This window comes from Meles meles, chromosome 8 (assembly GCF_922984935.1).
Source record: "Meles meles chromosome 8, mMelMel3.1 paternal haplotype, whole genome shotgun sequence".
Lineage (NCBI taxonomy): Eukaryota > Metazoa > Chordata > Mammalia > Carnivora > Mustelidae > Meles > Meles meles.
The window spans coordinates 105,053,975-105,065,375 of record NC_060073.1 but is presented as its reverse complement, the minus strand read 5'-3'; the positions used below and the strand labels follow the sequence as shown (position 1 = coordinate 105,065,375).

General features: G+C 52.4%; 1 protein-coding gene across 1 annotated transcript; it reads left to right on the top strand.

Moving 5' to 3' along the window:
* The first annotated feature begins 8,354 nt into the window (after positions 1-8,354).
* UPK2 (uroplakin 2) lies at positions 8,355-10,350 on the top strand. Its single transcript, XM_046017241.1, has 5 exons — positions 8,355-8,465; positions 8,938-9,069; positions 9,235-9,373; positions 9,619-9,689; positions 10,060-10,350. Exons 1-5 carry the CDS (start codon positions 8,390-8,392, stop codon positions 10,194-10,196), a joined length of 555 nt encoding a protein of 184 aa, XP_045873197.1. The 5' UTR covers positions 8,355-8,389; the 3' UTR covers positions 10,197-10,350.
* The last annotated feature ends 1,051 nt before the right edge of the window (positions 10,351-11,401 follow it).

Genomic DNA, 11,401 nt, shown 5'->3' with positions numbered 1-11,401 from the left:
TAACAGTACCACCCACCCCCCTTCCAGAGGTTGCCATGAGGATTAAGCAAGGAAATAAATGAAAGACTTAGTGCAGTGCCTGACATGTGGTAAACACTCAGTAAGTAACTGTTAGCAATACTTTTTCTACGAAACTCCCGCCGCAATGTAGTAGAGCAGACTCCAGTATTTCCCATCATACCATAATTTCCAGGAGAGCAATTTTGTTCACCTCTGAATGCTCAGTACTTAGCGCAGTGACTGGTGCAAAGGCATTTAATAAACATTTATTGAATAAATTAATTCATGTTAATTCAGCCACCATTATTTCTTGGATGGATTAGCTCTCCTTCAGGCCTAAGGCTTAATTACCCCACAATCAAGCCTCCACCTTCTCCTGCAATAATCTTTCTCCAACCAAACTGCATTTTGCCACTTTCCTGCTTCAACCCTGTCAGAGGGTTTACCATCTCTGGAAAACCTGAGGGGCCAGGCCTTTGCGGGGCAGGTGGCTTCTCTGTGCCTGTTCCTTCTCTCCCTCCCCTTCCATCACAAGCCCTCCTTGCTGGGGCTCTGGCCAAGCCCCACTGAACTCCTGGGTACTTAACAGCCCTCCAGCCTCTAGTCCTTCAACCTCAGTCTTCCTCCTTGCTCTCTAGCAAAACACCTACTCCTGTTCTTTTTTTTTTTTTTAAGATTTTTAAAATTTATTCAAGAGAGAGAGATAGTGAGAGAGAGCATGAGCTGGGAACAGAGGGAGAAGCAGACTCCCCACTGAGCAGGGAGCCTAAGGTGGGGCTGGATCACAGGACTCCAGGATCACAACCTGAGCCGAAGGCAGATGCCCAACCAACTGAGCCACCCAGGCGCCTCCCCCAACTCCTGTTCTAACACTGGGTTCCGGATGACACGATCTGGGGGCCCCCCAGGGGTGAAGCTAGCCTCAAAGATGTTTATCATTTGGCTCACAAAGTACATTTTATAATATATGTTTGTTTAGAATTTGAAAATAAGACCATGTTACATACAAATTCAGAAGTCTGGCCTCTCTTGAAAAAAAAAAAAAGAGAAGGCACGACCACCTTAGGCCCCCCCTTTCCTCAAGACAACACTTCCCCTTGAACCAGAGCTTCTGCCCCTGTACTCTCTCCAGTTGGCCCCAATTTCACTCACCTTGTTTTACTGCTTTTGTTCTCTGCCTGGCTCCCGGAGACACTGGGGGCTGCAGATCCCGTTGGCCTCACATATTTGTGCTCCATCCAGCTGTGGTGAAGACCTTGGCTTTCTTCCCCCAGCGGCCACCTGGATGGCTGCCACTCCCTGTCCCGTCCCAGACCACACTCCCCTGTTCCTCCTCTCTTCTCACATCTTTATTCGACCTTGACCTCACTCTTCAGGATTCCTTCCCATCCCATCCTTTGCCCCTTTTCATAACTAGCCTGCATCTTGGTCTCCAGCCTTTTACTCTTCCCAGCACCCTATACCTCCTATGCCTTGGAAACCTGAACTCTGAGTCAGTCCACCCTGACAGTTGTATCATCTCTGCACTCAAGCTGTTGTGTCATTTGAAAAGCTCCCAAAATGTCAAGGTCAGTGTGATGGTTAGTATTATCTGTCAACTTGACTGGGCCAGGATGCTTGGATATTCTGTCAAACATCATTCTGGATGGCTCTGTGAAGATGGTTTTTAGATGAGGTGAACACTTCTATCAGTGAACTTTGGGTAAGGCAGATTACCCCCATGGTGTGGTGAGCCTCATCCAATCAGTTGAAGGCCCTAATAGAACAAAGACTGACCTCCTCACTCCCCTCCCCTAGAAAGAAGGAATTCAGCCAGCAGACCACCTTTGGACTCCAACAGCAACTCTTTCCTGGGTCTCCAGCCTGCCTGCCTCCCCCTTCAGATTGTGGATTTGCCAAGCCTCCACAATCGCATGAGCCAATTCCTTAAAATAAATCTCTCTCTCTGTACACATCCTGTCTGCTCTGTTTCTCCAGAGAACCCTGACTAATGCAGCCAGCGCCCCCGAAAATGAGCGGTCCCCAAGCTCAGCTGGGCTGCCACTATCAGACAGCCTTCTTCAAGGCCCTTGGTAGCCATGTCCTCCTCTCCCCATAAATAGCTACTCAAACTCTCATCCTTCCTCAGACCCCAAACCCTTCTCCCAACTGAGTTTTCTACTTCCCAGAGAGAGTAGAGGTCATCAGGAAGGAACTCCCTTAATTTGCTTCTTCCCTCCCCCTTTCTCTCCTACCCTCTCCCCCACAATTTCTCTGCGTTGTTGCCCAATCTTTTCTCTCTGTTGAGAGAGAGAAAGTCATTCCTATGGCTAAAGGCTAATGCCTCCACCTCTGATCTGAACACCATTTTTTCCCTCCTCCAGAAGTCTCTACATCAGTCACACCCCTTCCCCTTCTGCATCTTTACCTTTATTTTTTTTAAGATTTTTATTTATTTATTTGACAGACAGAGATCACAAGTAGGCAGAGAGGCAGGCAGAGAGGCAGGCAGAGAGAGAGGAGGAAGCAGGCTCCCTGCTGAGCAGAGAGCCTTACGTGGGGCTCGTGGGGCTCGATCCCAGGACCCCAGGATCCTGACCTGAGCCGAAGGCAGAGACTTTAACCCACTGAGCCACCCAGGTGTCCCCGCATCTTTACCTTTAAAAACACAACAGGTGGGGCATCTGGGTGACCCTATCAGTTAAGCATCCCCACTTGGTTTCTGGTTTCTGGCCAGATCATGATCTCAGGATCTTAGGATTATGGGATCAAGCCCCGTGTCCTGCTCTCTTGTGGTTTTCCTCCTTGTTCCCATTCCTCCTCCATCAGCTCCCCTCTGTCCATCTCTCTTTCAGATTCTGTGTGTCCTGGTATCCTATCCTTTTCTGCCTTCTCCTTCCCTTCTACTCATCTCTCCAAGGATAGTTTCCCACATCACAATTTTTTTAAAGATTTTTATTTATTTATTTATTTGACAGACAGAGATCACAACTAGGCAGAGAGGCAGACATAGAGAGGGGGAAGCAGGCTCCCCGCTGTGCAGAGAGCCTGATGCAGAGCTTGATCCCAGGACCCTGAGATCATGACCTGAGCCAAAGGCAGAGGCTTAACCCACTGAGCCACCCAGGTGCCCCCCAACATCATGATTTTAACCATTGCCCACTTTCCCTCTCTTTGTCATCTTCCCCCCATTCTGTGCCCCAGACTCATACACCCAACTATGAAAATGTCATTTTCATCGAATTTCCCAAGATATCTGTGTGAGTTGTCTATCGGCGGCTTGTAAAAACAAATATTATTCTGAGCATCTTGTGAAGTCACAGGGAAAGATGTCAGCCTGGGCCACAGTCATCTGAAGGCTCGACTGGGGCTGGAGGTCTGCTTCCAGGCTTGCTCATTCTCATGGCTATTGTCTGGAGACCTCAGTTCCATGCTGGATGTGGGCAGGAGGCCTCAATCCTTTGCCATATCGACCTCCCACGTCCTCCAGAGTGAGTTATCCAGGAGAGAGCAAGGGGGAGGGTGCATTCCTTCTCTGATCTAGCCTCAGAAGTGATCATTGCTTCTGCTGGATTCTGCTGGCCACACAGACTAACCCTGACCCAACGTGCTGATCTGTTACCGCTGCCAATCCCTTCCCACACGGTTCCCAAAATGTTCTTTCCACAATTAAAACTCTTTAAAGGCTGTCTGTTTTCTTCAGGGTAAAAATCAAACTCCTTGATAGGATACAATCAAACTCCTTAGCATAGGATACAAAGCCTCTGGTGACCCAGCTGGTGGCTGGAGGTCTTGTCCTGCTCATCTCTGCATCCCTCTTTCTAGCCAAGATATATTTGTTCATAGTTCCCTGAAGGTGTCAGGATAATTCACTTCTCTGAGCTTTTTCATATGCTGTTCCCTTTTTGGAATATCCCCTTCTGCTTATTTCAACTGGTTCATTCTCCAAAACTTAGCAACTTGAGAGCAGGAGTGGCTTCTTGTCCTCTTGGTGTCTCATCTATCATGGCACCCACCGCAGAGGACTTGTTCAACAAATGCCTCCTGAATGGAAACACAAGTGGGCAGGCAGTTCTTGTGTGCCTGGGGCCCCGGGGGCTTGCTTGGTGTACAAGGTACAGCTGGCCCATATCTCGTCACTTTCCTCCTCAGCCTACCTTTCCTGCCCAACCATTGCCCTCTGCTGTATCAATGACACAGTTGGAAATCCAAATTCTGGTGTCTGGGTTCCTATTCTTTTTTTTTTTTTTTAAGATTTTATTTATGTATTTGAGAGAAAGACAGACAGAGAACAAGGGGTGGGCAGACAGAGAGGGAGAAGCAGACTTCCTGCTGATCAGGGAGCCCAAAGCAGGGCTTGAGCCCATGACCCTGAGATCATGACCTGAGCCGAAGGCAGACACTTAAATGATTGAACCCCTGATTTCTGATTTTTTAAAAATTAATTACTGTATTTATTTTAAGAAGGCTCTACACACAATATGGGGCTTAAACTCATGACCCTGAGATCAAGAGTTGTATGCTCTACTGAGACAGCTAGATGCCCCCAAATTCTAATTTCTATCCCACCTCATTAACTACTAGTCTGGGACCTCAGGAATCTCATTTATTGCCTCTGAGCCTCTAGTTTCCATCTGCAGTAAGGGTTAAAGGAGAGGATAAGATGAATTACTTAAATTAATATTTATTGAACCAGATATCGTGCTATGTACTCTTAAATAAATTAGCTTGAGTGATGGTCATAATAGCTCAGTGAGACAGATTTTATACCCTTTCTACAGAAGAGGAAACTGCAGCTCGGAGTACCTAAATAGGTAACATGGCCAAGGTCACAAAGCTGGAAGAAGATCTGGGGTAAGTGGTTGCATCATAGGGAACATTAGAAAAAATAAAGGAGCATCCGGGTCTCTTCCAACCCTGCATGACACAAATTTTTTTTCTTTCAGCCTTTTCCTCAGATCTCAAGGATAGAGACTCTGCCACTTCCCATGAGACCAACATTTGGCACACTGCATCTTGCTTCTTGGTCCAAGTCCCCAGGATTCCCCCAGTCCGCTCCCGCCAATTGTGACAGTGATCTCCAGCATTCCTTCCACATCTTTATGTTAAAGCATTTTTACACCTGTCCCATCTCGCTAGATGACTGAAAAGGAACAAGTCTTCCCATTTTATAGGTGTGAAAACTGAGGTTCAAAATGACTCACCTAAAGTCACATGGTACCACTTATCAACAGGAAGACAATATTCCCCATCAGAGGCTCACAGGCCTATTGAGTCAAGTGGGCATGGTTCTTTTTTCTTTTTAAGATTATATTTACTTATTTTGAGAGAGAGAGAGAGAACTAGTGATGGGGAGGGGTAGAGGGAGAGAAAGAAGCAGGTTCACCACTAGCAGGGAGCCCAATGCGGGGGTAGGGGGAACTCCACCCCAGGAACCGGGATCATGACCTGAGCTGAAGGCAGATGCTTAACCAACTGAGCCACCCAGGCGCCCCAGTGGACATGTTTCTAACGGACTGGCAAGGCAGAAAATCTGCATTATAGAATAAGAACCGCCGAAATACCAGACAGACCTGGGTTCTGATCTGTGAGCCTCTGGCTATAGAACTACCACAGTTTGGGAACAGATACAGAGTACTATAATTCAGCAAGAGTAGGTCAGTTTTAGGAGCTGATCTTTTAGTCCAGGCAAAATAGAGAGATCAAGAACTCCCTGGAGGCAGAAACTAATTTTGCCTTTGTATTCCTGGTGCCTCGCACACTCCGCACACTCTGGGTACTTCATGAATGTTTGTTGACTTGGGTATGGGACGTAGAAGGAAGGGGGCAGAAGAGGAAACTTCAGTGAGCTTAGAATTAAGAGTCCGAGGGGGAGACAGCTTAGAAAGCGTGGGTCCAAGAGAGAGACCCCACAGGCATTTGTGGCCCTGGTTCCTTTCCTCCAAGCTGCGAGGACATCCCCTAGAGGCCCAGGGTGCTGTGGCTTTAAATGACTTCAGCGTGTCAATGAATCTGCTTTGCTAAAAGAGTTATCCTCTTGCTCCTGCGCTTGGCCTCCCCCTCCTTGCAGCTCCCCAAACCCTTCTCGGCCGCTGTGATGGGATAATTAGATGCGAGAGCTCAGCACAGATGATGCTCCAGTTGCTTAGCAACTAATGGTTTCCATGGAGACCGCAAAGCACAGCCTCCAGAGCAGCCAGTGAGCAGCTCGGCAGGGCAGGGAGAAGACGCAACTCTCAGTTCCTCCAGAAACCTGGGGAGGACTGGGGTGGGGAAGGGGGGCTGGAGGGAAAAAGGAGGGCTTAAAGGCACAGGGCCCTGTTAGTCCTTTAAAATCCGGGCAGAGCTCCGCCCTGCCCTACCCTACTCTGTCCCACTCCTAATTTCAGATGGGGTGTGGACCCCAAGACAACCCAGACTGCACTTACCCCGCCCCCCCTTTCTGCTTCCTGGTTTGGGACTGGAAGAGATACCTCCCCAGCCCCGGGTCCACATCCTTCCAGATCAGTGATGGGACTTCAAGAGCACCGAGAAGATCCCCTCACCCCTAGGATTCCAGCCCCTACTTTGTTCCCTCTCTCCAAAGTTCTCCTCAATGCTCAAAGGGTCCTCTTTCTTTCTTTCTTTTTTTTTTTAAGATTTTATTTATTTATTTGACAGATAGAGATCACAAGTAGGGAGAGAGGCAGGCAGAGAGAGAGAGAGAGGAGGAAGCAGGCTCCCTGCCAAGCAGAGAGCCCGATGCGGGGCTCGATCCCAGGACCCTGGGATCATGATCTGAGCCCAAGGCAGAGGCTTTAACCCACTGAGCCACCCAGGCGCCCCGGGTCCTCTTTCGGTTTGTAGGATGATGGTAGGAGCCCATTAGAAAGGGAACAAAAGCCAAGGCACAGAAAAAACAGAATTCAATTCCTCACCCCAAGGCAGCCTGTCCTGAGAGACTGGGGAAAACATACCTGTCCCTCATCTCCTCCAAAGAGGATCCGTTGTGTGCATGTGTGTGTGTGTGTGTGTGTGTGTGTGTGTAAGGGGCACAGCACAGAGCATGTGGTAATTCAAAGTCTGCGCCTCTCAGACGAGGCAGTCGAGGTTACCTGGAAGCTCATTACAAATGCAGACTTTGGGGCTTCACCTCAGACCCACTGAATCAGAACCTGCCTCTCAGTGAGATCCTTAGTGATACATCAGCCCCGGAAATGTGGACCAGCGCTGGTCTGAGAGCCTCCTACCCTCTGTTTGGGTCCATGAGTTCTAGCCTCACTGTCACCCCATCTTGCACTCCAGCTTTGAAGCCCCCCCAATCATGGGGGTAAGGACACAGCCCCCCACCCCCCACTTCCTTACAGGACCCTGGCCCTTCCCTGGGACTGGGGAAGAGAGAATGGTTCATGGCGTCCAGACATCCTTCAGGGATGTAGCTCTCGGCCCCTCCTAGCGAAGTCCCCCTCTGAGTCTGTTTCCACACCTACAAAAGGGAGCCAGTGACATGGACAGCCCACGGTGGCCAGCATGATAAGTATGGTGGCCCATGCCCTGTGCCCAGTGCGAGGACTTTCTCCTCATCTCTCCTCGCTTTCCACAACTCCTCTCTCACTTCTGTCTGGTTGAGCCCAGGGGTGGGGGATGCAGTCAGAGGGGTTGTGTGTCTTTTTAATCTTCTCCTACCAGGTCTCTCTCCTCCATTCTCCATCAGTTTGACAATGGTGCCAACTGAGGCTGACTGCCCGTCTCTACGGGACAGGGCTGGTGCCCCCCTCTCCCGTCTCTCAAAGTCTTCCCTAGCATCCCTTGGCCCCTCCAGAGGACTCTGACTCCCACACACTCCCTGGCACCGACACCCCTCTGCTTCTCCCCGTGAATTGGAACCCTTGGCTCTCTTGCCCCCATCCCCTATTACCAGCCTCAGTTTCCCTGCCATCCTTGCTCGTCCAAGGCCCTGTCTGGGGCCCCCCAGACAGGAGAGGGCCCCCCCTCCTCTTCTCGCACACCAGGATATTCTCAGAACTTGCTGCCCTTCTGGAAGGCTCCCCCCATCTGTGGGGAGCCATCCCCAACAGGCCACACTTCCAGAGGCACGTGCAGGCAGGAATGCTCAGGCCCTAACATGTGGGAGTTCTAGGGGAAGGGGTGATTTCCACCCCCACCTCAGTAACCCAGCCCCTCTACAGCTGACTAAGCCGTCAAGATCCAGCCAGGGCATCCCCACTTCTGGCCTGAGAGCTGGCTCCCCATCCTGAAAAACCTGTCTGGGGGGCCTGCCCTGAGGCTGTAGGGCCCAAAGGGCAGGTTGGACAGGATTCCCCTCCAGCCACTCCCACCCCAAGACAAAATCAGCCACCGCAGGGACCTGGCCTCACTTGCCTACCGAAGCCACAGCCAGCCAGCTCCTGTTCTAGCTCCCGGCCCAGCTATGGCATCCCTGCTGCCCGTCTGGACCTGGCCCTTGATCCTGATTCTGCTGACTGTCCTGGCCCTAGGGGCTGCAGGTCTCTGCCATCTCTGGTGGGGTGTGGGGAGGGACTCTGAGGCCCCCGCAGGAGGCACTGTGCCTTCCAGGGCCCTCGAAGAGGAGCTGGTCTGGCCAGTTGGGGGTGGAGGGCCGGTGATGGCAGTGACCAGGCATCAGTCACTGAGCCCAAGGCACACTCCTGGTCCTCTTCCAAACCCAGGAGGCAGAGAGGTGTGGGAAAGGGCCCCAGGCTAAGAATCCCGGTAAGGTTGGTGGCTGCCCCCTACTGGCATCCAGAGTCTGGCCGCTTGGTGGACGGCCCAGCTTCTGCAGCCCAAGCCTGCCACCTGGTGGTCAGATGAGCAAAGGCCTGTGTTCTGCCAAGGCGGGGTAGAGTGGAAGGGGAGGCGTCTGCATCCTTAGAAATGGCCCCCCAGGGGTCAGGGCCAGATCTGGTGGGGAAGGGAACTGGTTGCCCCAGCTCGAACTCCCTCTTGGCCCCCCAGCAGACTTCAACATCTCAAGCATCTCCGGTCTGCTGTCCCTGGCACTAACGGAGAGCCTGCTGGTTGCCTTGCCCCCTTGTCACCTCACAGGGGGCAATGCCACACTCATGGTCCGGAGAGCCAACGACAGCCAAGGTTTGCTACCCCCTCCCAGAGACCCTACCCAGGACACCATCCACACCCCTTCCCCAGCTCCTGCCTTCCGATAACCCTTTTCCTGGGCCACCCATATTTGGCTGCCCCTTCTCCTTGGGGCCTCCAGAAACGCACCCCTGACTTCACCCCCAACTTGCTGCCCAGTGGTGAAATCTAGCTTCGTGGTGCCTCCGTGCCGTGGGCGCAGGGAGCTGGTGAGTGTGGTGGACAGCGGGGCCGGCTTCACCGTCACCCGGCTCAGTGCGTACCAGGTGACAGACCTCGTGCCAGGAACCAAATACTAGTAGGTCCCAGATCCAGGGCACCTGTGGGAGGGGGTGCAGGGAGAGAAGATGGGTCCTGACATTTGCTGGTGGGGAGGGAGCTGGTCAGCTTGGGGTAAGAAAGTAAGGATATGGCTGAAGGGATCAAGAGCCTAGAGGAAGGCTCGGCTAGGAAGGGGGAGGCCTGGGCTCCCTCCCTCTTTTCCCAAGTCCCAGATAATCGCTGAGGAGTCTCTCCTCTCTCTCCCAAACCCCTCCACAAAAGCATTTCCTACCTAGTGACGAAGGGGACATCCACTGAGTCCAGTAGGGAGATCCCAATGTCCACACTTCCTCGTAAGTAAATCAGGGCCCCCCAAATCTTCTCTGGCCCTCCCACCCCATGCCCACCAGCTGGCCTTCCCCGGGCTCCCTTAGCTTCTTTGCGTACCTGTATCCTAGCCCTGAGCCCTTGGCCTTTTAACTGCCTGTCGACTCATCTCATAAACTAAAGGTTCTCTGTGGGTAGGGATCGTGTCCAATCAGTTTCGGCGTCCTCAGTGGCCAACATAGGAGATGCTTCATAAACGTTTACGTGATGAATGTGTGGCTCAGCTGACTGGTTGGTTGAATAAATGGATGAAGGAAATCTGAGTGAGCCAGAGAGCCTCGGGTCGGGACAGGGGCTCCCCCTGCCCACCAAGGCCTCCCCCGCCTCTTCTGACAGGAAGGAAGGTGGAATCCATTGGGCTGGGAATGGCCCGGACGGGGGGCATGGTGGTCATCACAGTGCTGCTGTCTGTCGCCATGTTCCTGCTGGTGGTGGGCTTCATCATCGCATTGGCCCTGGGCGCCCGGAAGTGAGGAGGCCAGCGCCAGGCAGCAGGCCTCCATGAGGTCCCGGACCCTGTCCGTTTCCCCAGCTTGTGCACCCGCCTCCTCTGCTGAAAAGGCTACCTGCTCCCAGTCCTCAACCGTGGCTTCTAAGGGGCCTTCACCTCTCCTCCCTGCCCCCTCTCACTGGAGCCTTTTCGTCCCTCTGCCCTCCCCTAGGTCCCTGGTGCCTCCCCTCCCCCACACTCCCTATAATCCCCTCAGCCCACTCCTGTCAGAACTGATGCTCCTCCCACTTCACCTCTTTAATCTCACCCCGCCCCCCAAATTCACCTCAATAAAGTCTGACACCACATCTGCCCTGTGTTTCCCTTCTATGGGCTCCACCTGGGGGGAAGAGAATCCTCCTCAGGCAGCAGGTGCTCCCCATCCCCTCCCTGCCCCACAACCCAGAGCGGCTTCTCTCAGGAGGCCGGAAGGGGCCCGGATGATTCGGATGATTCGGAGTCAGGAGTCAAAGGTTCTCAGAACACACCTGGGCTGTGGGTTTTGCCCCGCTTGGCTGCAGGCAACCCAGCCGGCTTGTGGTGCACTGTGTGGGCGGCTCTGGAGGCTGGAGGGTCTCGGGGTGTTGGCTGAGCAAAGGGAAGTGGTGGGGAAAGGAGTACAGGCTCTGACTGGGGACAAAGAGGGCCACCTGGGTGAGACCCTGGACAGGACGCTGGGGGGTGGGAGAAGTGGAGAATAGGGTGAGGGAGCCTAGGAAGAGGGAGCAGAAGTGGAAGAAAACTGGGTAGAGGACAAGAGAGGTACAGTCCGGTAACTGAGGGAAAAGAGCAGGAGTGGTCCCCTTTCCAATACATGTCCCTTGTAAGGATCAGTGACTTTTGTATTGATCTTAGAGGAAATACCAGGATCTTTAAGGTGATCTTCAAGACCAGCCCTACCTAGTCTTTCCCCTCACAGCTCCTCCATTCTCACCATGTTCCCTCCAATAGCCTGTGTTTCTTCTTGCCTCAGGACCTTTGCACAGATTATTCCATACGCCTGACTTGCTCTTATGACTGCCCCCAACCCCACCCCACACCTATTGCATAGGTAACCTACCTCCAGGGAAGCCTCTGACCTCCATCCCCTCGTTAGGTTCCCCTATCCTGTCTTTCATAGCATTACTCTGGTTTATAATTATGTTTATGTGGTTATTCGGTTGTCTCTCCCAGTAGACTGTGTGTTCC